We start from the raw sequence: 24,859 nt of genomic DNA, 5'->3' as shown, positions 1-24,859 counted from the left end.
AACTCTTCTATAAGAAACTCCACTAGTCAGTGTAAAACTCCTAACTCCTAACCATTCAGATAAAACCCATACTAGGCGTCAGCATTTAGAAGACTGTTTTTATTTATTTATTTATTTTTATCTTCTTCTTTTTGTTACATCTTTATTGGAGTAAAATTGCTTTACAATGGTGTGTTAGTTTCTGCTTTATAACAAAGTGAATCAGTTATACATATACATATGTTCCCATATCTCTTCCCTATTGCATCTCCCTCCCTCCCACCCTCCCTATCCCACCCCTCCAGGCGGTCACAAAGCACCGAGCTGATCTCCCTGTGCTATGCGGCTGCTTCCCACTAGCTATCTATTTTACGTTTGGTAGTGTATATAGGTCCATGCCACTCTCTCACTTTGTCCCAGCTTACCCTTCCCTCTCTCCATATCCTCAAGTCCATTCTCTAGTAGGTCTGTGTCTTTATTCCCGTCTTGCCCCTAGGTTCTTCATGACCATTTTTTCCTTTTAACTTCCATATATATGTGTTAGCATACGGTATTTGTCTTTCTCTTTCTGACTTACTTCACTCCGTATGACAGACTCTAGGTCCATCTACCTCATTACAGATAGCTCAATTTCATTTCTTTTTGTGGCTGAGTAATATTCCACTGTATATATGTGCCATATCTTCTTTATCCATTCATCCGATGATGGACACTTAGGTTGCTTCCATGTCCTGGCTATTGTAAATACAGCTGCAATGAACATTTTGGTACATGACTCTTTTTGAATTATGGTTTTCTCAGGGTATATGCCCAGTAGTGGGATTGCTGGGTCATATGGTAGTTCTATTTGTAGTTTTTAAAGGAACCTACATACTGTTCTCCATAGTGGCTGTACCAATTCACATTCCCACGAGCAGTGCAAGAGTGTTCGCTTTTCTCCACACCCTCTCCAGCATTTATTATTTCTAGATTTTTTGATGATGGCCATTCTGACTGGTGTGAGATGATATCTCATTGTAGTTTTGATTTGCATTTCTCTAATAATTAATAATGTTGAGCATTCTTTCATGTGTTTGTTGGCAGTCTGTATATCTTCTTTGGAGAAATGTAGATTTAGGTCTTCTGCCCATTTTTCGATTGGGTTGTTTGTTTTTTTATTATTGAGCTGCATGGGCTGTTTGTAAATTTTGGAGATTAATCCTTTGTCAGTTGCTTCCTTTGCAAATATTTTCTCCCATTCTGAGGGTTGTCTTGTGGTCTTGTTTATGGTTCCCTTTGCTGTGCAGAAGCTTTTAAGTGTCATTAGGTCCCATTTGTTTATTTTTGTTTTTATTTCCATTTCTCTAGGGGGTGGGTCAAAAGGATCTTGCTGTGATATATGTCATAGAGTGTTCTGCCTATGTTTTCCTCTAAGAGTTTGATAATTTCTGGCCTTACATTTAGGTCTTTAGCCATTTTGAGCTTATTTTTGTGTATGGTGTTAGGGAGTGATCTAATCTCATACTTTTACATGTACCTGTCCAGTTTACCCAGCACCACTTATTGAAGAGGCTGTCCTTTCTCCACTGTACATTCCTGCCTCCTTTATCAAAGATAAGGTGACCGTATGTGTGTGGGTTTATCTCTGGGCTTTCTATCCTGTTCTATTGATATATATTTCTGTTTTTGTGCCAGTACCATACTGTCTTGATTAATGTAGCTTTGTAGTATAGTCTGAAGTCCGGGAGCCTGATTCCTCCAGCTCCGTTTTTCATTCTCAAGACTGCTGTGGCTCTTCGGGGTCTTTTGTGTTTCCATACAAATTGTGAAATTTTTTGTTCTAGTTCTGTGAAAAATGCCATTGGTAGTTTGATAGGGATTGCACTGAATCTGTAGATTACTTTGGGTAGTAGAGTCATTTTCACAATGTTGATTCTTCCAATCCAAGAACATGGTATATCTCTCCATCTATTTGTATCATTTTTAATTTCTTTCATCAGTGTCTTATAATTTTCTCATTACAGGTCTTTTGTCTCCTTAGGTAGGTTTCTTCCTAGATATTTTATTCTTTCTCTTGCAATGGTAAATGGGAGTGTTTTCCTGATTTCACTTTCAGATTTTTCATCATTAGTGTATAGGAATGCCAGAGATTTCTGTGCATCAATTTCGTATCCTCCTACTTTACCAAATTCATTGATTAGCTCTAGTAGTTTTCTGGTAGCATCTTTAGGATTATCTATGTATAGTGTCATGTCATCTGCAAACAGTGACAGCTTTACTTCTTCTTTTCTGATTTGTATTTCCTTTTCTTCTCTGATTGCTGTGGCTAAAACTTCCAAAAGTATGTTGAATAATACTAGTGAGAGTGGGCAACCTTGTCTTTTTCCTGATCTTAATGGAAATGCTTTCAGTTTTTCACCATTGAGGACGATGTTGGCTGTGGGTTTGTCATATATGGCCTTTATTATGTTGAGGAAAGTTCCCTCTGTGCCTACTTTCTGGAGGGTTCTTATCATAAATGGGTGTTGAATTTTGTCGAAAGCTTTCTCTGCATCTATTGAGATGACCAAATGGTTTTTCTCCTTCATTTTGTTAATATGGTGTATCACATTGGTTAATTTGTGTGTATTGAAGAATCCTTGCATTCCTGGAATAAACCCCACTTAATCATGGTGTATGATCCTTTCAATGTGTTGTTGGATTCTGTTTGCTAATATTTTGTTGAGGAGTTTTGCATCTATGTTCATCAGTGATATTGGCCTGTAGTTTTCTTTCTTTGTGACATCCTTGTCTGGTTTTTTGTACCAGGGTGATGGTGGTCTCATAGAATGAGTTTTGGAGTGATCCTCCCTCTGCCATATTTTGGAAAAGGTTGAGAAGGATAGGTGTTAGCTCTTCTCTAAATCTTTGATAGAATTCACCTGTGAAACCATCTGGTCCTGGGCTTTTGTTTGTTGGAAGATTTTAAATCACAGTTTCAATTTCAGTGCTTGTGATTGGCCTGTTCATATTTTCTATTTCTTCCTGATTCAGTCTTGGCAGGTTGTGCATTTCTAAGAATTTGTCCATTTCTTCCAGGTTGTCCATTTTATTGGCATAGAGTTGCTTGTAGTAATCTCTCATTATCTTTTGTATTTCTGCAGTGTCAGTTGTTACTTCTCCTTCTTCGTTTCTAATTCTATTGATTTGAGCCTTCTCCCTTTTTTTCTTGATGAGTCTGGCTAATGGTTTATCAATTTTGTTTATCTTCTCAAAGAACCAGCTTTTAGTTTTATTGATCTTTGTTATCATTTCCTTCATTTCTTTTTCATTTATTTCTGATCTGATCTTTATGATTTCTTTCCTTCTGCTAACTTTGGGGTTTTTTTGTTCTTCTTTCTCTAATTGCTTGAGGTGCAAGGTTTGGTTGTTTATTCGAGATGTTTCCTGTTTCTTAAGGTAGGACTGTATTGCTATAAACTTACCTCTTAGAACTGCTTTTCCTGCATCCCATAGGTTTTGGGTCGTCATGTCTCCATTGTCATTTGTTTCTAGGTATTTTCTGATTTCCTCTTTGATTTCTTCAGTGATCACTTCGTTATTAAGTAGTGTATTGTTTAGCCTCCATGTGTTTTTATTTTTTACAGATCTTTTCCTGTAATTGATATCTAGTCTCATAGCATTGTGGATGGTAAAGATACTTGATACAATTTCAATTTTCTTAAATTTACCAAGGCTTGATTTGTGACCCAAGATATGATCTATCCTGGAGAATGTTCCATGAGCACTTGAGAAAAATGTGTATTCTGTTGTTTTTGGATGGAATGTCCTATAAATATCAATTAAGTCCATCTTGTTTAATGTATCCTTTAAAGCTTGTATTTCCTTATTTATTTTCATTTTGGATGATGTGTCCATTGGTGAAAGTGGGGTGTTAAAGTCCCCTACTATGAATGTGTTACTGTTGATTTCCCCTTTTATGGCTGTTAGCATTTGCCTTATGTATTGAGGTGCTCCTATGTTAGGTGCATAAATATTTACAATTGTTACATCTTCTTCTTGGATCGATCCCTTGATCATTATGTAGTGTCCTTACTTGTCTCTTCTAATAGTCTTTATTTTAAAGTCTATTTTGTCTGATATGAGAATTGCTACTCCAGCTTTCTTTTGGTTTCCATTTGCATGGAATATCTTTTTCCATCCCCTCACTTTTAGTCCGTATGTGTCTCTAGGTCTGAAGTGGGTCTCTCGTAGACAGCACGTATATGGGTCTTGTTTTTGTATCCATTCAGCCAGTCTGTGTCTTTTGGTGGGAGCATTTAATCCATTTACATTTAAGGTAATTATCGATATGTATGTTCCTATTCCCATTTTCTTAATTGTTTTAGCTTTGTTATTATAGGTCTTTTCCTTCTCTTGTGTTTCTTGCCTAGAGAAGATCCTTTAGCATTTGTTGTAAAGCTGGTTTGGTGGTGCTGAACTCTCTCAGCTTTTGCTTGTCTGTAAAGGTTTTAATTTCTCCGTCAAATCTGAATGAGATCCTTGCTGAGTAGAGTAATCTTGATTGTAGGTTTTTCTCCTTCATCACTTTAAATATGTCCTGTCAGTCCCTTCTGGCTTGCAGAGTTTCTGCTGAAAGATCAGCTGTTAAACTTATGGGAATTCCCTTGTGTGTTATTTGTTGCTTTTCCCTTGCTGCTTTTAATACTTTTTCTTTGTATTTAATTTTTGACAGTTTGATTAATATGTGTCTTGGCATGTTTCTCCTTAGATTTATCCTGTATGGGACTCTCTGTGCTTCCTGGACTTGATTAACTATTTCCTTTCCCATATTAGGGAAGTTTTCAACTATAATCTCTTCAAATAGTTTCTCAGTCCCTTTCTTTTTCTCTTCTTCTTCTGCAACCCCTATAATTCAAATGTTGGTGCATTTAATGTTGTCCCAGAGGTCTCTGAGACTGTCCTCAGTTCTTTTCATTCTTTTTTCTTTATTCTGCTTTGCAGTAGTTATTTCCACTATTTTATCTTCCAGGTCACTTATCTGTTCTTCTGCCTCAGTTATTCTGCTATTGATCCCTTCTAGAGTATTTTTAAGTTCATTTATTGTGTTGTTCATCGTTGCTTGTTTCATCTTTAGTTCTTCTAGGTCCTTGTTAAATGTTTCTTGAATTTTGTCTATTCTATTTCCAAGATTTTGGACCATCTTTACTATCATTATTCTGAATTCTTTTTCAGGTAGACTGCCTACTTCCTCTTCATTTGTTAGGTCTGGTGGGTTTTTATCTCACTCCTTCATCTGCTGTGTGTTTTTCTGTCTTCTCATTTTGCTTTTCTTACTGTGTTTGGGGTCTCCTTTTTGCAGGCTGCAGGTTCGTAGTTCCCTTTGTTTTTGGTGTCTGTCCCCAGTGGCTAAAGTTGCTTCAGTAGGTTGTGTAAGCTTCCTGGTGGAGGGGACTGGTGCCTATGTTCTGGTGGATGAGGCTGGATCTTGTTTTTCTGGTGGGCAGGTCCATGTCTGGTGGTGTGTTTTGGGGTGTCTGTGGGCTTATTATGATTTTAGGCAGCCTCTCTGCTAATGGGTGGGGTTGTGTTCCTGTCTTGCTAGTTGTTTGGCATAGGGTGTCCAACACTGTAGCTTGCTGGTCGTTGAGTGAAGCTGGGTGCTGGTGTTGAGATGGAGATCTCTGGGATATTTTCGCTGTTTGATATTATGTGGAGCTGGGAGGTCTCTTGTGGACCAGTGTCCTGAAGTTGGCTCTCCCACCTCAGAGGCACAGCACTGACTCCTGGCTGCAGCACCAAGAACCTTTCATCCCCACAGCTCAGAATAAAAGTGAGAAAAAGAGAGAGAAAGAAAGAAAGAAGGAAGGAAAGAAAGAAAGAGGATAAAAGAAAATAAAATAAGGTAAAATAAAGTTATTAAAATAAAAAAATAATTATTAAGAAAAAAATTTTTTAAGTTAAAAAAAAAAAAAACGGATGGATAGAACCCTAGGACAAATGGTGAAAGCAAAGCTATACAGACAAAATCTCTCACAGAAGCATACACATACACACACACAAAAAGAGGAAAAGTGGAAAAAAAATAAATCTTGCTCTCAAAGTCCACCTCCTCAATTTAGGATGATTTGTTGTCTATTCATGTATTCCACAGATGCAGGGTACATCAAGTTGATTGTGGAGATTTAGTCCGCTGCTCCTGAGGCTGCTGGGAGAGATTTCCCTTTCTCTTCTTTGTTCGCACAGCTCCCAGGGTTCAGCTTTGCATTTTGCCCCGCCTCTGCGTGTAGGTCGCCGGAGGGCGTCTGTTCTTCGCTCAGACAGGACGGGGTTAAAGGAGCCGCTGATTCGGGGGCTCTGGCTCACTAAGGCCAGGGGGAGGGAGGGGCACAGATGAGGGGCGAGCCTGCGGCGGCCTCTTAGCGTGACGTTGCATCAGCCTGAGGCCCGTCGTGCGTTCTCCCAGGGAAGTTGTCCCTGGATCCCGGGACCCTGGCAGTGGCGGGCTGCACAGGCTCCCGGGAGGGGAGGTGTGGAGAGTAACCTGTGCTCGCACACAGGCTTCTTGGTGGCGGCAGCAGCAGCCTTAGCGTCTCCTGCCCATCTCTGGGGTCCGCGCTGTTGGCCATGGCTGGAGCTCCGTTAAGCAGCGCTCTTAATCCCCTCTCCTCGCGCACCAGGAAACAAAGAGGGAAGAAAAAGTCTTTTGCCTCTTTGGCAGGTCCAGACTTTTCCCCGGACTCCCTCCCGGCTAGGTGTGGTGCAATAATCCCTTCATGCTGTGTTCACGCTGCTAGTCCTCTCCCTGCGCTCCAACTGAAGCCCGAGCCTCAGCTCCCAGCCCCTGCCCACCCCGGCGGGTGAGCAGACAAGCCTCTTGGGTTGGTGAGTGCTGGTCGGTACCGATCCTCTGTGCGGGAATCTCTCCGCTTTGCCCTCCGCACCCCTGTTGCTGTGCTCTCCACAGCTCCAAAGCTTCTCCCCTCCGCCACCCACAGTCTTCGCCCGCGAAGGGGCTTCTAGTATGTGGAAACCTTTCCTCCTTCACAGCTCCCTCCCACTGGTGCAGGTCCTGTCCCTATTCTTTTGTCTCTCTTTATTCTTTTTTCTTTTGCCCTACCCAGGTATGTGGGGAGTTTCTTGCCTTTTGGGAGGTCTGAGTTCTTCTGCCGGCATTCAGTAGGTGTTCTGTAGGAGTTGTTCCACGTGTAGATGTATTTCTGATGTATCTCTGGGGAGGAGGGTGATCTCCACGTCTTACTCTTCCGCCACCTTCCACCTCTCCAGAAGACTATGTTTTTAGCTTAGACTAGTGGTTCTCAAAGTGTGGCCTTATTTATTAGAAATACAAATTCTCGGTCTCCACCCCAGATCAGAAATTCTGGAGATAAGGGAGATTTCACCAAGCCCTCCAAGTAACCCTGAACCACTAGCTTAGACATTGTCTTACCAGAGGCAGTGGCAATGAGAATCTAGTAAAAATGCTTGAGTTATGCTAAAATATTCTATCCCATCCTTCTGAAATCCTGATCCAATAAACATCCTTTAATAGATTCTCATGAAATATTCTTTTGTATATTATGTAAATATCTGATAAACTATGTATTAATAAGCAATTCTCCTGAGTGAGACTGCATTCATTTGACATATTGCAATATATCTATCATTTGTTGAAAATTATTTCTAATACTCTACCTTAAATTCTATTAAATAGGTGAAAACCCATAGAAATTCTCTTAAGAAATATCCAGAGAAATATGTACAGTTCTGCTACATCTCTTGTTGATCAACTGGCTGTGCAAATATGAGAGGAGAGTCCATCTTGTTACTATATTGACTGAAATAAAGCACTTTAAATACACAGGTGAACATTGATTAACTAACAGAAATAGAGTCACATTTCAGGGACACAAACGAAAGGGGGGGATGGAAGGAGGAGAGAAACCTTGAAAGACATTTGACAGAGGAGGTTGTATTCTCCAGATAGCCCTGTCAAGCAGCTCTGTCAACAACAAAAAGAAGAAAACAAATAAATTGGAGGTTGCGTGAATGTCACAAGACCAGAATATAAATATGACATGGAGCGAAGTAAATACCAATAATTCGCATTCTCACAAAATGTTTTAGGGTGATACCTTCTAGCTATGCCAAAATGAAAAGGAAAAAAAAATGATATGTAGGTAAATCTCCAAGACCCAGGTCCATCCACCATTCACTTTTTATTCATAATAAGCCAATCCTTAAAAGGTACCACTGCAGGAATAACACAAAGTGTGACAAGACTCAGGACTCATACATCTAGAAATGGATTTAACATTCAGAGAACATTTCAACTCTGCTTAACTTTCTAACTCTCAAGAGAGAATGCAGTCTTCACTCTGAGCAGTCAAAGAACATCTTTAGACAGAATGTGGAGTTTGCGACTTAGGTTTTCTCTTCTTGCTAAACAGATTGCAGAAACATGCATCCAAAAACAGGTTTAAAATTATGGGATTTTTTTTCACTAAAAAAATCTTTTCAAGCTTTTCTTATCAACATAATTATCCATCTGTACATGAACTAAATCTTCACAAGCTCTTCAGGGCTAGCTGCCCTTTCAGCACTAGTTTTCCCAGTGCCACCCAGGTCTTGTCTGGTTTTGTGTTCAGTGATACCACCTGTCTGCCCCTGGTCCAATGGGTGCCTTCTTGAAAATCTTATGTAACTGCCATTTTCCTCTTCCATGGGTCTCACCTCACCATATCCAATGGAAGCCCTGGCCCAGAATCCAAGAATGTTGTTCCAGAGAGGCCTGGCGAGTATCACCACTCATTAACAAGAGCTCCTCCTTCCCCGCCCTGGGAAGCCAGAGCACCCTGTCTTCCTGGTGTGCCCACGTCCTGCCCACTCAGAAAACAAGACCCGTAGTCTGGCATGAGAAATCTGGTTTCCTCCCCGTGGCCATAAAGCCTTCAGTTTTTGGATTTTTTAAAACATCTTTATTGGAGTATAATTGCCTTACAATGGTGTGTTAGTTTCTGCTTTATAACAAAGTGAATCAGTTATACATATACATATATCCCCATACCTCCTCCCTCTTGCGTCTCCCTCCCACCCTCCCTATCCCACCCCTCTAGGTGGCCACAAAGCACTGAGCTGATCTCCCTGTGCTATGTGGCTGCTTCCCACTAGCTATCTATCTTACGTTTGGTAGTGTATATATGTCCATGCCACTCTCTTACTTTGTCCCAACTTACCCTTCTCCCTCCCCGCATCCTCAAGTCCATTCTCTAGTAGGTCTGTGCCTTTATTCCTGTCTTACCCCTAGGTTCTTCATGACCTTTTTTTTTTTTTCCTTAGATTCCATATATATGTGTTAGCCTATGGTATTTGTTTTTCTCTTTCTGACTTACTTCACTCTGTGTGACAGACTGTAGGTCCATCCACCTCACCACAAATATCAATTTCATTTCTTTTTATGGCTGAGTAATATTCCATTGTATATATGTGCCACATCTTCTTTATCCATTCATCCTATGGTGGACACTTAGGTTGCTTCCATGTCCTGGCTATTGTAAATAGAGCTGCAATGGACACTTTGGTACATGACTCTTTTTGAATTATGGTTTTCTCAGGGTATATGCCCAGTAGTGGGATTGCTGGGTCGTATGGTAGTTCTATTTGTAGTTTTTTAAGGAACCTCCATACTGTTCTCCATAGTGGCTGTAACAATTTACATTCCCACCAACAGTGCAGGAGGGTTCCCTTTTCTCCACAGCCTCTCTAGCATTTATTGTTTCTAGATTTTTTGATGATAAGCCTTCAGTTTTAAGTGTTCAATAAATACTATTCTATAAAGTGCTTGCATTCTAAATTCCAATAAACCCTCTGATAAAGAAGTATTGTTCTAATATGCAAATCTGTAGGTAAGAAAATGAACTCCCCACCCCCTCCCAGAGCCGATTGAGCCCTATCAGAAGGCCAAGAAATTAAAATATGTTGGATTGGGACTTCCCTGGTAGCACAGTGGTTAAGACTCCTTGCTCCCAGTGCAGGGGGCCCGGGTTTGATCCCTGGTCAGGGAACTAGATCCCACATGCATGCCGCAACTAAGAGTTTGCAAGCCACAACGAAGGAGCCCACCTGCCAAAACTAAGACCCGGCGCAACCAAATAAATAAATAATAAATATTAAAATAAAATAAAATATGTTGGATTGATCCAGGCTTTATAGCAAATATCCTACACTAGGACCTAGAAGTGAAACTTTCAAAAATCCAGAAGGATGATCAGTTTCATAGTATTTAGACATGTCATGATGTACAACCAAAGTTATATGAAGTGTATTTGAGATGCTTTCTGCTCAAACTATTCAATGGTTCTTCATAACTGGGTAACTTCCTTGGCCTTTTTTTGTTTTGCCTAGACTGTTTCTGGGTGACCCAGCATTTCTGATGGTTTCCATTGCTTTAAGGGCTTATGTTCAGCTAAGATCCCTTTCATGAGTTCTAGGCCCACGTGTCTGAGATTTCAGTTCAGGTGGGCATTATCGGTTTCCATTCCCATTCTGCTCTTCCTCTTGTATCTTGTGCCTTACTAAACGTGAACTCCATCCACCTGACAGCTCAAGTCAGGTAGCTGAGCACTTTGCTTAATCCTCCCTCTCCTTCAACCCTCACACCTAATCAGTTCTTAGAGCCTTGGATTCTGTTTCCTTAACATCACTCAAACACACCTACTCTCGGTCCCTACTGCTACCTGAGCTCAGGCACTCATCATTTCTCCATAGATGGAGAACAGCCTCCCAGCTGGTCTTCCCTTCCCAATCCATTCTTCACAGCTGCAAAGACCATTCTAAAAGGCAACGTTGATCACATGATTCCCTTGCCTCAAATGTCCTAGATTGAAATAAAAGTTCCTTGTGACCTACTTCCTGCCCACCTCTACAAGCTCGTCTTTGGCTTTTTCTTCTCCCATCCTCTGCACCAGAGCTCTGGGAGACCTCAATGTTTACTCTGCATTTCTCCATGCTTTTGTACCCACTAGTACTTACTCTACTCTTCCTAACATCCTTCTGCTTAATTTCTGCTTACCTTTCAAAATCCATCTTCCTCCAGGAAGTTTCTTCAAGTTGCCTTCAGGTTAATCACACCTTCAGTGTATTACAGCAGATATGGTCCTAAAATTTACATGGTACTGTAACTTCACTCTCCTCTCTTTCCCACTGAACTGAGAGCTCCTTGAAGGCTGAGACTGGTTTTTCAGTGCTCGGTTCCTGGAGCTGTTAAAAGAGTCTGGCCTCAAAAAGAGTTCTGTCGACTGACTAAGTGAAATACTCTAGAGTGAGGTTATATGTTCTTGTGCAACTTCTTGCCGGAAGCCAGGCTAAATTAAGGCTTCACAGAAGTAGACACTACTGAAGTAGAAAAATTTGTTCAAGGAAGGCAGAGTCAGATTTTTAAGATACTAGTCATTTAGGCTTGATTGTTGGAATGTGTCTCTCATGAAGACAAAGGGGAGAGTTTTGGCAATTGCCAACTTCACAATAGCCTCTAGGGACAAAGACAGTTATGTAGGAGAGAGCCTGACCCTGTGCACCTGCAGACAGATGCTAACAAGTGAGCCTAGGCACGTACTTAGGGATCTAACCATCCCCACAAGCAAGTTTAGAAGCTTCCACTGGGTTTCTTGCCAATAAACAAAAAAGAAAAGGTCTTTCTTCCATTGTTTTAGTTCTTCAAATTCTTTTTTTTAAAGCATTTTAAAATTTTTACTTATTTATTTTCTTTATATTTTTGGCTGCCTCGGGTCTTAGTTGCAGCTCGAGGGGTCTTCGTTGAGACACGCGGGATCTTTTCGTTGCGGCGTGGACTCTGTTGTGGTGTGCAGGCTTCTCTCTAGTTGTGGCGGGCAGGTTTTCTCTCTCTAGTTGTGGCTCGTGGGTTCCAGAGTGTGTGGGCTCTGTAGTTTGCGGCACGTGGGCTCTCTCGTTGAGGCGCGCAAGCTCAGTAGTTGTGGTGTGCAGGCTTAGTTGCCCTGCAGCACGTGGGATCTTAGTTCCCTGACCAGGGATCGAACCCACATCCCCTGAATTGGAAGGTGGATTCTTTACCACTGGGAAGTCCCTAGCTCTGAAAATTCTTAATTTGAAAATACATAGTAAGCCATTACAGGCCTTATCAAACTTATACCTCAATTAGATATATTTTTTTAGGTATATTTTTAAAAGAGTTTTGAAAAGGAACTTCATCCCTGCCTTGGAAATATGGCCACATTGTGGGTTACACAAACAACTTCAGTGTCATTACCTCCACATCTGCCCGTGCTCTGCTGAAAAGCTGTCTCTGTGGGTCCTATCTGCTTTGTTTTCTACCCAGCCCTCTCCAGCCCATGCTGTATCTGTTGAACTAGGAATGTCATCTCTGCTTTTAACCATCAGCCTGTCCTAATGGTGGAAAACCCTGCAAACAACCTGTACTCAAGGAAGGCTTGGCTTTTGGCTTCACAGTCCAGTGGAAACCTAAACCTGCAACTTGAGAACCAGTGAGGGCACAAGCCACTTATTGATTTTGTAATCAAGGAGAGAATAGGATAGAGGTGCTACGTTAAAATGTTGTGTTGGCTTTGTAAATAAACAGCTCTACCACCCTAGCAGGTCCGAGGTTCAAAGCTGGCCCTGGGGATAGGAGTTACGAGTATCACCAAACCAGCCATCTAATGACTTGCTGGGTGACTCTCAGCCACCCTTCCAACATTGTCTCTAGGAAAATTGTGCTTATCAGAAAATGCAATTCTGTTGCTTATGTTTTTCATCCTAAAGTAGAGCTTAGCAACTTTTTAAGGTTCCCAAAGTTGAGTGTGAATAGGTATGCTTTGATTAGAAACTCTAAATCACAGTTTAAGAAACTCCAATGCACTAAAAAGAAGATCAAATCGAGTAGGTTTTATATACCACATCTTCTTTATCCATTCATCTGTCGTTGGACACTTAGGTTGCTTCCATGTCTTGGCCATTGTAAATAGTTCTGCTATGAACATTGGGGTGCGTGTATTTTTTCGAATTAGTGTTTTCTCTGGAGATTATATATATATATATATATATATATATATATATATATATATATAAAATGGAACATTATTCAGCCATAAAAAGGAATGAAATAATGCCATTTGCAACAACATGGATGGACCTAGAGATTATCACATTAAGTGAAGTAAGTCAGACAGAGAAAGCGAAACATCATATGATATCACTTATATATGGACTCTTAAAAATGATATAAATGAACTTATTTACAAGCCAGAAATAGACTCACAGACATAGAAAACAAACTTATGGTTACCAGAGGGGATAGCGGGGGGTGGGGTTGTAGATAAACTAGGAGTTTGGGATTAGCAGATACACACTACTGTATATAAAGTAGGTAAACAACAAGGACCTATTGTATCACATAGGGAACTATATTCAGTGTCTTGTAATAATCTATAATGGAAAAGAACCTAAATATATATATATATATATAACCGAATCACTTTGCTGTACACCTGAAGCTAACGCAACATTGTAAATTAACTACACTTCGGTTTAAAAAATTGTTTTAAAAATTGAGTATGTTTTCCCTCAAAGTTGCCATGCCTCCTGCCAGCCTTCTTTGGGTCAGTTGCACCCCCCCACCCCCACTCTTTCTATCACTGACACTCAAGAACTTGGAGATGGCTTTCTATTTCTCCCACTCCAGTGTCCTCCCATTGGTCATGCAATAGCCAAGATGTATACATTTTACTTTTACTACATCTTTCCTCTCACCTCTTTCTCTGACTTCGTCCACCACCCTCTGAGCTCTGGCTCACCTGATAGATTAATCTTGCTTAGATTAGTAAAATAAGATTCTGGTGTTCTCACCGGCAACCCACCCAACACCACTGCTCATTTTCCAGAAACGTGTCTTGAATCATGTCATTCCCCTGCTCAGAAATGGTCAAGGGAACTCCACTACTTCCTAACTCAGTTCTACATCCCCAGACTTTCCACCTACATTTTCTGCTCTATATTTTATTATTTCAACTGTAGATACACGTTTGCTATTCTTTCCACACACAGTCCTGCATCCGCCTGCGCTCGTACTGTTTCACCCAAGCTACCTGGTTTGAGGGCGGGTTCCATCATTTACTAGCTTTGTGCTTGTTTCCTCACTTATAATGTGAGGATCATAATAGCACCTACTTCATGGGGTTTTGTGCTGATTACTTGAAGAAATCCATACAAAAGGCCTTAGAAGAGCCCAAGCACAAGGTAAGTCTTCCGTAACTGGTAGTGATCATTATTATTATCATCATCCCTTTCAAGGACCATTTCAAATCCACCTCTTTAGAGAAGGCTTTTTTAATTGCCCAATTCAATGTTATTTTTTTCTTCTTTTTGTACTTCTCTGAATAGCATTTGACACAGAATGCCCTGCCATAGAATAGTGTGTGCGCTTATCGTGGCCTGGCCTGGACCGTACAGTTACTGAGGTTGAGGAAATTTTGTTCATCATTGTATTTGCTGAAGGACCTTCTACAGCAACTGGCACATCGAAAGGACTTAATAAATACTGGCTAAATTGAAATAAATTGATTTTCCTATTTTTAAAACTCTGTTCCACAAGCTGAGAAAAAATAGCACATAAAGATAAGCAAATGAAATGAGCACCTTGATAACAAGGATGTTACTGGTGAAAGACACTGAGATTGATGTCATTAGAACGCACGGCTTTCCTTGATAACAACCTTTCCTCCCTGTTCTCCATTGCAGGTCTGCTTAGTGGCCTATCTTGGTTTGTTTATGCTTTGTGTCTCCTATCAAGTTGACGAACGGACTTGTATCCAGTTTGCCATGAAAGTAAGTTGTCCTTTTTCTTTCTCTTTTATCATCACATAGAAGGAAACACAAGTACAAAATTAAGGAGGACTTTTTAAGGGGTTGTATATCTGATTATTCTAGAAATTGCATTTTTAGACAGGCCAAAATATGTTTTAGGAGGGCATTCATCCAGACCCCAAAGGTAATGCTGATTTTTTTTTTTTAAGTCTTAATTTCCATGAACTGGATTGGCACAGAGCATATGAAGTGCCCTCCAATGCCCTTAAAAGGAAAATTGAAAACTCATCAGTTCAGCAAAACACTTGGCCAGGGAAAAAGTGTCTATATCAGTGCCCACTTCCCCATCTTGGGGGGTTTTTTTTAGAATGTTTTAATAATGAAGCAGTCTAAGTGTATTTCCCTTGGTAGGTGGGATCACTGAGACAGAAAAGGTACATTGGGTGCATCCAAATGACCTGTGCCAAGAATCTGAGGGCAAAGGCAGGAGGTTGGGGTATGCTTGGTTTAGCAAGTGTGTGTGCCTTTCCTGAGTGCCTTTTTTTTTAGAGACACTGTGTTTGGTTGGAGCCAATTCAAGTACACAGCATTTTCACTGCACAGTAGAATCTGCTCCAAAGGGAAGCACAGACACACCCTTTCAGAGTTTAGGGAGATAAACAGCCCACTCAGAAATCAGTTGGTAGAAATCAAATTCCTACATTTTCTTTCAACTCCTGTAGCAGAGAACAAAAAGCTTTCTGTAATGTTGGTTTGGTTTTGTTTTGGTTTGGGGGTCCAGTCACATTGTTTACTTTTCTTCTATAAGAAAACACATAAAAACTGGATACTCCTTTGTAAGATGTTAGTATATTCTAGTATATTGATATAAAAGCTACTGACATAAAAAAGCAATGTGCTCATATATACATACATATATATATTTAAGTCATGTTGTGAAAGAGTAATTAGTGAATAAAATATTCAAATTATTTTAACTAGCAAAAAGAAACTGGCTACACAAAATGTATGCTATGATCCTACAGAGATTAAATAAATAACTCTTATATGCACAGAAAAAATAGTTTCTCTGAGTGGTGGGATTATACCTACATTGTGTAGTTTTTTTCTTCAATTTTGAGATGTTCTCCAATAGTTAGATGTAACTCTTCTAATTTAAAAATTTAATGGATGCTATTTTAAAAATTGATAGAGTTAGAATTTTGGTGGAGATGCCCCCCCCCCTTGGAAATTTTACTTTTTCTGTCTGAGGGTGTCCCTTAAAAAGAAGGCCAGATAGAGCAGACATCAGTCCATGTTTACTTTTTTGGTAGAAGTCTGAATAAACTACAAGGCTTAGTGATGATTTTGTTTTTTAAAGCCTAGTAAGAAATGATCTGTTAAATTATGGGAATTTCATTCATTAGGTAAAAAGGGCTCTAAACTAGGTTCATCAGTTTCTGTGAAATGCCTTCATCCCCCTCTCCACCATGATCCCAGGAAACAGCAGAGGCAACAGCAACATCTTCACAGAGGCCCCTAAAGCCATCTCAACGTCTGCATTTAAAATAAGGAGCAAGGATAAAAAAAATTAAAAAATAAAAAAGTCACTGCCAATGTCAGCCAGGTTGAGAATTCACCACTAGGAAGATCTCATTAACTATCTTTTTTTTTCACCTGTGACAGACATTGACAAATACAGAGGCACTTTTCTCTTCTTCTGAATGTGACCTTTAGTGATGCTTGCTGCCAGCTCTCTAAGGTGCCCGCTATATTACCTTCAGGTCGAAAATGAGCTCCGTCAATCTCCAGGTTTTCCAAAGGCACAACAGGTTACAGCGGACTTCCCTTGTGCTCCTGACATCATTTGGGGGAGAAGAAATAAAATGCATCTTCATGAGGTGTTTCTCACTAGCAAAACCGCATTTTAGTGCTTACGTGTTGATACCCTGGACCAAGCTTTGGCGGCGAATTTATTTCCTTCTGTTGAACGCCCAGATAGGACAAGCAATACGGGGGTGATGCCAGCGCTTTACTGCAGCCTGTGCTAGCGCGCGCGCGCGTCCATATACACACACACACACACGCGCGCGCGCGCGCGCGCCCCACACACTTCCCTTTTCCTTACAGACAGTGGCCACGGGGGCTTGTCTTTTCATCTCAAGCTAGCACAGTCTTCTCTGGCGGCCCTTTGGCAAGCCCTGTAAGCCGCCGGCGCCTTCCATCTTTCTCCCCGGGCCCTGCTCCCGAGTTCTGCTCCTGGGCTCGGCGGGCCATCCGGCCGCTGATTGGGCCTCCTGCCTATCCTCTGTTTTCTCGGGGCTCACCTTGATGATGTTCAGAAACGTGTCTGGTTCGTGTGCGTGCATAAACACTCCGGGGCACATTCCCCACGAGGGCATTGCAGTCGCAATAGCCTCTGAACTTTGAAGCGGCGGCCGGGTACCAATTAGAAGCGGCGAGCGCGGGGCGTGCCCCCGGGCGCTGTGGTTACATAAGCGCCGGGGGCGCCCGCCTCCGCCCGCTGCGCAGTGCCGGCCGCCCGGACTGACACAGGCAAGACAGATGCATCCCGAGCCCCGCTGGTATCAAAATATATTTGCTGGCCTTCCCAAGGTCATCGTAAACACTCTTATTGATAGTTATGTGTGCCGTGTAGGTAAAGTAAGCCACTTGATTTTAAATTACAGATTCTGACCCAGAAGCTTGTTGCTGTCAGCTGAGTTAAAAGCCGCGAAGGAAAAAATGCTACAGCGCTGCAGATGTAGCCCACAGGCTTTGGCCGATCAAGTCTGTATTTATGTCTTGAAATGGATAAGAAACTTGATTCTGTGGCTCACTCTTGCTTACTTGGCCCGATGCTTTCCTGCAGTGGGAGAGGCAGAATCACAATGTGTGAGCTAATGCACCAATGAAAATGTATTCATATTTAAAGGAGCTGAGGGGCATGGCTTTTGTTTGCGCTCTTGAGGCTTCTAGAATATTTAATATGCTCAATTAAAATTGAGTAGTCTCTGTGCTTGTGTAAATGTTCACATCCTTTCTACAGGCCAAGGATGTGTTGTTACTCTCACGTGACATAGAATAACACAAAGCCAGTATAGGGTTGATATCCTAAAAGTCCTGAGAACTGGCAGCTCTTTCCAGGTCTGCTAATGTGTTCATTTCAAGAATACTTAAATATTTAAACCAGGAAAGCCCAGTATCAATTATTTTGATCCTTAGAGTAATCTTGTGACTTAGGTGCTAGATGAAGAAACAAAGGTACCCATGGGATAGATTTAATTTGCCCAAGGTTCATAGTTATGGAGGGGAGAACTGGGATTCTAACTCAGGCTGTCTGCTCCCCAGTCCATGCCTGTAACAATCACCAGGCACTGCTGTGTACTTGGTAAAAGTCTTGGGCAAATCTTTTGCTCTTTGGGCCCAAAAGTTATCTTTTAAGAAGAGACAGGGTCTTCCCTGGTGGCGCAGTGGTTGAGAGTCCGCCTGCCACTGCAGGGAACACGGGTTCGTGCCCCTGTCTGGGAAGATCCCACATGCCGCAGAGCGGCTGGGCCCGTGAGCCATGGCCGCTGAGCCTGCGCATCCGGAGCCTGTGCTCTGCAACGGGAGAGGCCACAGCAGTGAGAGGCCCGCATACCGCAAAAAAAAAAGAAGAGGAAAACTCTCATTTCAGCAAACGGATTTTTGTGATGGTTATGAGAGAATATTTTTTGCAGCTATTTGAATAATTTACAGATCGAGAATGAGGGATTATTGTCATTGTTTCAAGATAATGCCCCAGCGGATATTCTATAAATTCTCTATCTAAGGATGAGTGTGTGGGAGAGAGTTATGACAGGACCTCCGTAGCCCCATCCACTGATGGCAATAAAGTGTATGAAGAAAACTCCAACTGGGGCCATTCTGCTAGGCAGATGACTCTCAGGTAAAAAATCATCCCTTAATTTGGGCCCTCCCTGCTGGTATAGTCACTCATGTCCCAGGCACTGGAAATGCAGCTGTCATGGGCAGGCACGCACGACACGGCCAGCACAATCTAATTTGGCCCTTGGCATCAAGAGTTTGAAGTCAGTTGTCAAGTCTGAATATTTCAAAACAACCCAGAATAATTCAAATATTCTATCCCAATGGCCCCACAAAATAAATCCATACTTTTTTAGCCCAAGAACTACTTTTTTTTTGCAGAAAATATGGCCACTGAAAATTTGGCGACAGGCAGGACCAAGGTGATGCATTCAATAGCACAGATTAAATATTTCCTCTTAAATTTTTGAAATGGTTTGTTTCACTGTGTGTTTTTCTGGTTCCCTTCCTCCAAGGGAGGCTAAATGTGTTCAGTCTAAGTTATCCTTGTTATGTCCCTGAGAAAGATATTTCCATAAACTGTTTCACAGATGAAGAAATGTGGGTTGTATTTGACAGTCCTTCGTATGATTTGAAAATGAAAAAGAGAGTGTGTGTGTAAGATATTTTTGATGAGAAGATCCGAAGAACCTCTGCACTCTTTGCTCGTGCAGCCATAGGAAGATGAAACGGCTTTAACCAGGTCCACTCTCTTCCTGTGTCCGCAGTGAAGCTTCCAAGCAAACCAGACACATGCTCAGGACACCAACACACACACACACACCAGTCAAGACAGAAAACATAAAATTTTAAGTATTCTATATTTAAGACTTGAAAACATTTGAAATTGTCCCTGTGTGCAAAATCACTCATCTGGAGGACTTATGCACACATATTTTATAATCTTGCATACATGTTTTTATTTTGAGTTGCAATTACTTGGAGGCAGGCGGAGGGCATAATCTTTTCAGAGCAACTTTCATCTGAACTTGGACGTGACTAATCTTCCTTTGAGGAGTTCACATTCAGCAGAATTGCTCTATGAGCAACTTTTGACTATGGGAATGTAAATCTTGCACTAAGAACTGGGTTCAGTACACCAGTCCCAACAGCTGGGGACTCTGTTCCTTATCTAGGTCCTCAGTAGGTTGGGCCATTAAGAGCAAGGTTTTCAGTAGGGAAGTCCAATCACAAGATTTCTTGTTCTGTAAAATGGTTTAGATTGTGGCCACGTCAATAAGCACCCACAATTTTTGATCAAAATATTTCAGGTGGGGGGCTTCCCTGGCGGTGCAGTGGTTGAGAGTCTGCCTGCCGACTCAGGGGACACGGGTTCGTGCCCCGGTCCGGGAAGATCCCACATGCCGCGGAGCGGCTGGGCCCGTGAGCCATGGCCGCTGAGCCTGCGCGTCCGGAGCCTATGCTCTGCAACGGGAGAGGCCACAACAGTGAGAGGCCCACGTACCGTAAAAAAAAAAAAATTTCAGGTGTAGGGTAAGTGTCTGAGCTGTTCAGGGATTCCATGGTTCTTTAGTAGCAGAGTTAGAACTTTAACCAGACTTTTCCATTCGAAGGCTAACACATAAGCCAATGGTGTTCAGAACTTTGGTGGCTGAGGGACCACTTACAGTTTATTTTTATGCTCAGAAACTACATGGTTATAGGTGGACTTGGGATGAGACTTGTAGGTGATCAAGTCACCCACCTTCTGGAACCATAATTTTTTTTCCCCCCAGCAACCTCTCACTGGGGATCCTGGCCTTCCTGGACACAGTTTGGCAACCACTCCATTGAATATAGTCTTTTTCATTAACCCATGTTGCTAGTTGACCAATCATGGCCAATTTTGGCCAACACAGTGTTTACATTGAAGAAATTTGTTCTCTACTTTCTAGTCTTGTTTCAGTCTTTATATCAGCAGTTGTTAAGGTCAAAACAAGCACAGTATGCCTTTCAGGGATGGCTCTTGTGTTTGGGAGTCATCTAAGCTGCCTGCTACATCCATATACAAACATCCCCAAATCAAGCTAATATTATTGGCTCAATTCATGAAAAACACCCGACATCTGTACGACAAATGAAAATACGATCAGAGTTTTTCAGATTGTGATCAGATTGCTCACTAACAGTCCATAACGAGCCGTTGCCATGTCTCGGGCACCATGTTTCTGAGGAGAGACAGCCCCTCCATCAGGGAATGGAGGGAGAGAAGGAATCTTGGGAGAGAAGAAGAAGAGCTTTTCTTTATTAGCTTTGCCAATAGTTATCCAACGTTCTCTATAACTGGAAAGGTTTTCTTCTGCTTTCTTGCAGCTCTTGTACTTTCTGCTGAGTGCCCTTGGCCTGACGGTCTGTGTGCTGGCCGTGGCGTTCGCCGCTCACCACTATGCACAACTCACACAGCTTACCTGTGGAACCACGCTCGACTCCTGCCAGTGCAAACTGCCCTCCTCCGAGCCCCTCAGCAGGACCTTTGTGTACCGGGATGTGACTGACTGTACCAGCATCACTGGCACTTTCAAGCTGTTCTTACTCATCCAGATGATTCTGAACTTGCTCTGCGGCCTTGTGTGCTTGTTGGCCTGCTTTGTGATGTGGAAACACAGGTACCAGGTCTTTTACGTGGGTGTCAGGGTGTGTTCCCTGACAACTTCCGAAGGTCAGCAGCAAAAGGTCTAACATTCTTGTTCAAAGGTGGGAGAGCAAACAGCACCCTAACTAGCTGAGATTTTTTTTTAAAAAGGAAAAAAAGAGAAAGAAAATGAAGAAACAATGAAATTTGACAATAACTAATATTCACTGTTCTAAATGAATATTTTTATATTTTTCAGGAAATGAAAGAGCATTTCTTCAGGTTTCCATAGTATTTTTTTTTTTAATTCTTAAGATCTAAACTGACTTTGGGATATTAAAAGAACACGGTACAGGGAAAGAATGGTAGAGTTCTATCTTTAAAGTCTGGAGTCTATTCCTAATACTCATGTTACCTATTACTGATATAATCTTCTTTCCTGTTAGTCCAGTTCGATTTGGACAGCTTCAGACCCACTTGCTAAATTTTGTAGGATCTTCCTCCAGGCCTTTCCCCGCTCCCGCCGTGATCCTCACTATGACTCCGAGAAAAGCAGGGGGCAGGAGGAGGGGGAAAGCTGAGCAGCCAGTGTGTCTTTCTCTATTTTCCCTGGTAGAGATTGTCTTCAAGGCATGAAACAGCTTAAAAGAGCAGAGTAGAAAAGGAAGAGACTTTGCAAAAGGCTAAATAATTATAAACACCTGGGTTGGGGCCCCTGGCCTTTTTCCTCTGCTCCCCTATTTTGGAACTGTAAATAGATCACTTAGTGAATGCCTTGGGTGATTGCTTCGCAGTAATTGAAAGCTGGTGGTAGTTGTATTCTTAATGATATAGAAGGTTTAAAAATAATTACATTATGCTTCTATTCTGTCATCTAAAACAAATCATTAAAACTAATTTCTAGCTAATGGTTAATTATAATTATGCTCAGAAATCTATTTAATGAGCCCTGGCTATACTTACGTGGCACTGTCGGTATTTGGAGAAATTACTATCACAAGAGAGAAGGCTTAAAGATTCTTTCTTCTGAAAGCCAAGCTTTACAAGGGAGAAAAAAAAATTTTTTTTTTTATTAATAGCTCAGGTTAAAAATACTCATTTAAATGAAAATGAGAGCATTTGTAATGGGAAATGTTTATACAAATAGCACATTTGTGATACGTTGTAAAATATCTCTCTTGGCAGCTAAGTACTTTTGACGAAGGTTGAGTAATGCTGAGGTGCCCCATTCATGAAATTATATTTGATATGTAATCTTATTATTGATTTGTATGCACAGTCAACTAGAGCCTTAAACTAATGTTTTCTGAGGTCATTATTTGAACATTTGGCCATTGGCTTGGAGGGTAATTTTTGGTTTTGTTCTGAAGCGACTGCGACTTAAAAGAGCACAACAACTCTATGGTGGGAGACTTTTCTCTCTAGTTATTGTTATCATTGAATTTGGAACAATATCAATGTTTTAAGGAAGGAGCTCAGAATGCAAATTCATGTAGCATAAATGTTACCCAAAACTTTCTCTATTAGTATGCTCTGTTGAAAGCAGAAATTCAAGATAATTGAGCTTAATTTGCTTATCCACATTGCCTATTGATATATTTTACTAATCATTAAACCCTACTCTAAAAAAATCATTTCCTTGTTTGCCTTAAGAGGTATATGAATAATTCCATCGATTGTGACAATAGTGTCGATTATTACATGATATGAATATCCAAATAAAAAGGGAAATGTTAAGTTAGTTGGAGGATTGTAAATATATTTTATGCCCTCCAGATAAAACACCTGATTAACAGATGTTAAAACCTTTTTATGTATTGACTTGCTTTAAAAATGGCCTTCCTCGGGCTTCCCTGGTGGCACAGTGGTTGAGAGTCTGCCTGCTGATGCAGGGGACACGAGTTCGTGCCCAGGTCTGGGAAGATCCCACATGCCGCGGAGCGGCTGGGCCCGTGAGCCATGGCCGCTGAGCCTGCGCGTCTGGAGCCTGTGCTCTGCAACGGGAGAGGCCACAACAGTGAGAGGCCCGCACACCGCAAAAAAAAAAAAAAAAAAAAAAAAGGCCTTCCTACACACTAGCTCAGGCCAAAAATGCACATCAGGGGCTTAATGGATGATTCTGGAGCAGCGGTTTAATACACAAAAATTACATCAACACACACCAAGCCTCCTGACGATGACCTAGAAAAATACTTTGTACCCTGTTAAAAAAATTCCAATAACTGAATCCATTTTGATTTTGACGGTTTCCTACAAAAGAAAATGACTGATAATCTGTGGGCTCCTTTTTAAAGAGTGAGAAACCAGTGCTTTAATGCTAATTACTATGAATAAGTCACCATTGGAATCACACCCTGAATACCTTAAACAATTTTTTATAGCAAACACTACAAATTTTTCTATCAGAAAATTAAATTCTACACAACACTAAGGTGCTCTATGCTTTACAAGCGATTCACAGGGTATTTCAAATGGTAGAGTAACTCTAGCTTATGTGCTTCCTTTTTCTAAATAATGCAACCAGTAAGAACTGACATGGTGATAAGCTTGGTAATAATCAGGAGATATATATATATATATATGTGTGTGTGTGTGTGTGTATATTATATACACACACACACACATATATAATGTGTATATATATATATACACATTTTATATATATATAAAATGTGTATATATAATGGGGATTTTGCTATTGTGTGCTTGAATCATTCTTAAATCCCTAAAGAGAGAAACAATTCATAAGTGAAGAAGAAACAAGAAATAAAATGAAAAAATTAAAAAGGAAAGAAAGAAAAGATTTCTGTGCTGCAAACTCACTGTGTATTGATACATGTGAGAATTGTGTTGGAATAACAAACTGCTTTGGGCTGGATGTGAAGCATTTTGAGGTTGTGTTTTGCAAATATTGAAGTTACAGTAATGGCAACAGAAAAGGAACAGATACCGAGCTTTACACTTAGCAAAATGTTACATTTAAAATCTGACAAGGTGCCAAGATGGTGACTGTCTCTTCTAAACCATAAAACAGTAAGATTTGCACAATCCTCCTTCTCTTCCACCTCCTTCAGGAGAATTAAATGAATCAAGACTTTGGAAAGAAGGCAAACAGCCGGGACTTGGCAGCACTTGAAATAGGAGGAATACAGCAGCCTAAGTGTGCAGACTTTGTAACTGAGCCCACCCAGTCGGTCTGTGCCTTCACGTGACCACCATCTGTGCCTCCCTCGCTCCATCCAAATTTGTGCAGGCAGATCCTTGGAGCCATTCCTAAAAATATAGCTACACCAGGCCCTAGAAACTGTAGTCAAGTAACAGGCCTAACTTCTTTCCTTCCTTGAGTGAAACCTCCATAAGATCTCTTTTAAGGGACTTTCAGCTGCAGACATCAGTGTGTTCTGACAGCGAGAACCCGTTATGTGTTTTCTAGTTGTATCCAGGACATTAGAATCTGTTCACATTCTCATACTTCCTCTCTTGCATGCAGTATATCTGGAATATGTTCATAGATTTGCTTAGTAAAGGGTGGGGTAGAGGATATCTGAGGGAGATTCCAGGGGACAGTGGTGGATCGGTTAATGATGATCAGAAATGAACTGAAAAGTTGCCCTGAAAAACTAATTGCATCCTATCATGAAGCATACCTTTACATTTTCTAGCGACTGTCGCTGAACCATTGCT

General features: G+C 41.1%; 1 protein-coding gene across 5 annotated transcripts in view; it reads left to right on the top strand.

Moving 5' to 3' along the window:
- SSPN (sarcospan) overlaps positions 1-22,912 on the top strand; it is a 132,007-nt gene extending 109,095 nt beyond the window's left edge. For 3 of the 5 annotated variants that reach the window (XM_032646406.1, XM_032646403.1, XM_032646405.1), the window contains exons 2-3: positions 14,710-14,796; positions 20,917-22,912. In XM_032646406.1, coding sequence (XP_032502297.1) covers positions 14,740-14,796; positions 20,917-21,282 — 423 coding nt within the window. In that variant the 5' untranslated portion in view covers positions 14,710-14,739 and the 3' untranslated portion in view covers positions 21,283-22,912. Of the gene's footprint in view, positions 1-6,694; positions 6,823-13,780; positions 14,209-14,709; positions 14,797-20,916 lie in introns of those variants that run through there. The other 2 variants (XM_032646407.1, XM_032646404.1) reach the window with 2 other exon arrangements.
- The last annotated feature ends 1,947 nt before the right edge of the window (positions 22,913-24,859 follow it).

This window comes from Phocoena sinus, chromosome 10, assembly GCF_008692025.1.
Source record: "Phocoena sinus isolate mPhoSin1 chromosome 10, mPhoSin1.pri, whole genome shotgun sequence".
Classification (NCBI taxonomy): domain Eukaryota; kingdom Metazoa; phylum Chordata; class Mammalia; order Artiodactyla; family Phocoenidae; genus Phocoena; species Phocoena sinus.
Note: the sequence above shows the minus strand (reverse complement) of the source record. Positions and strands in the feature narration are given on the sequence as shown.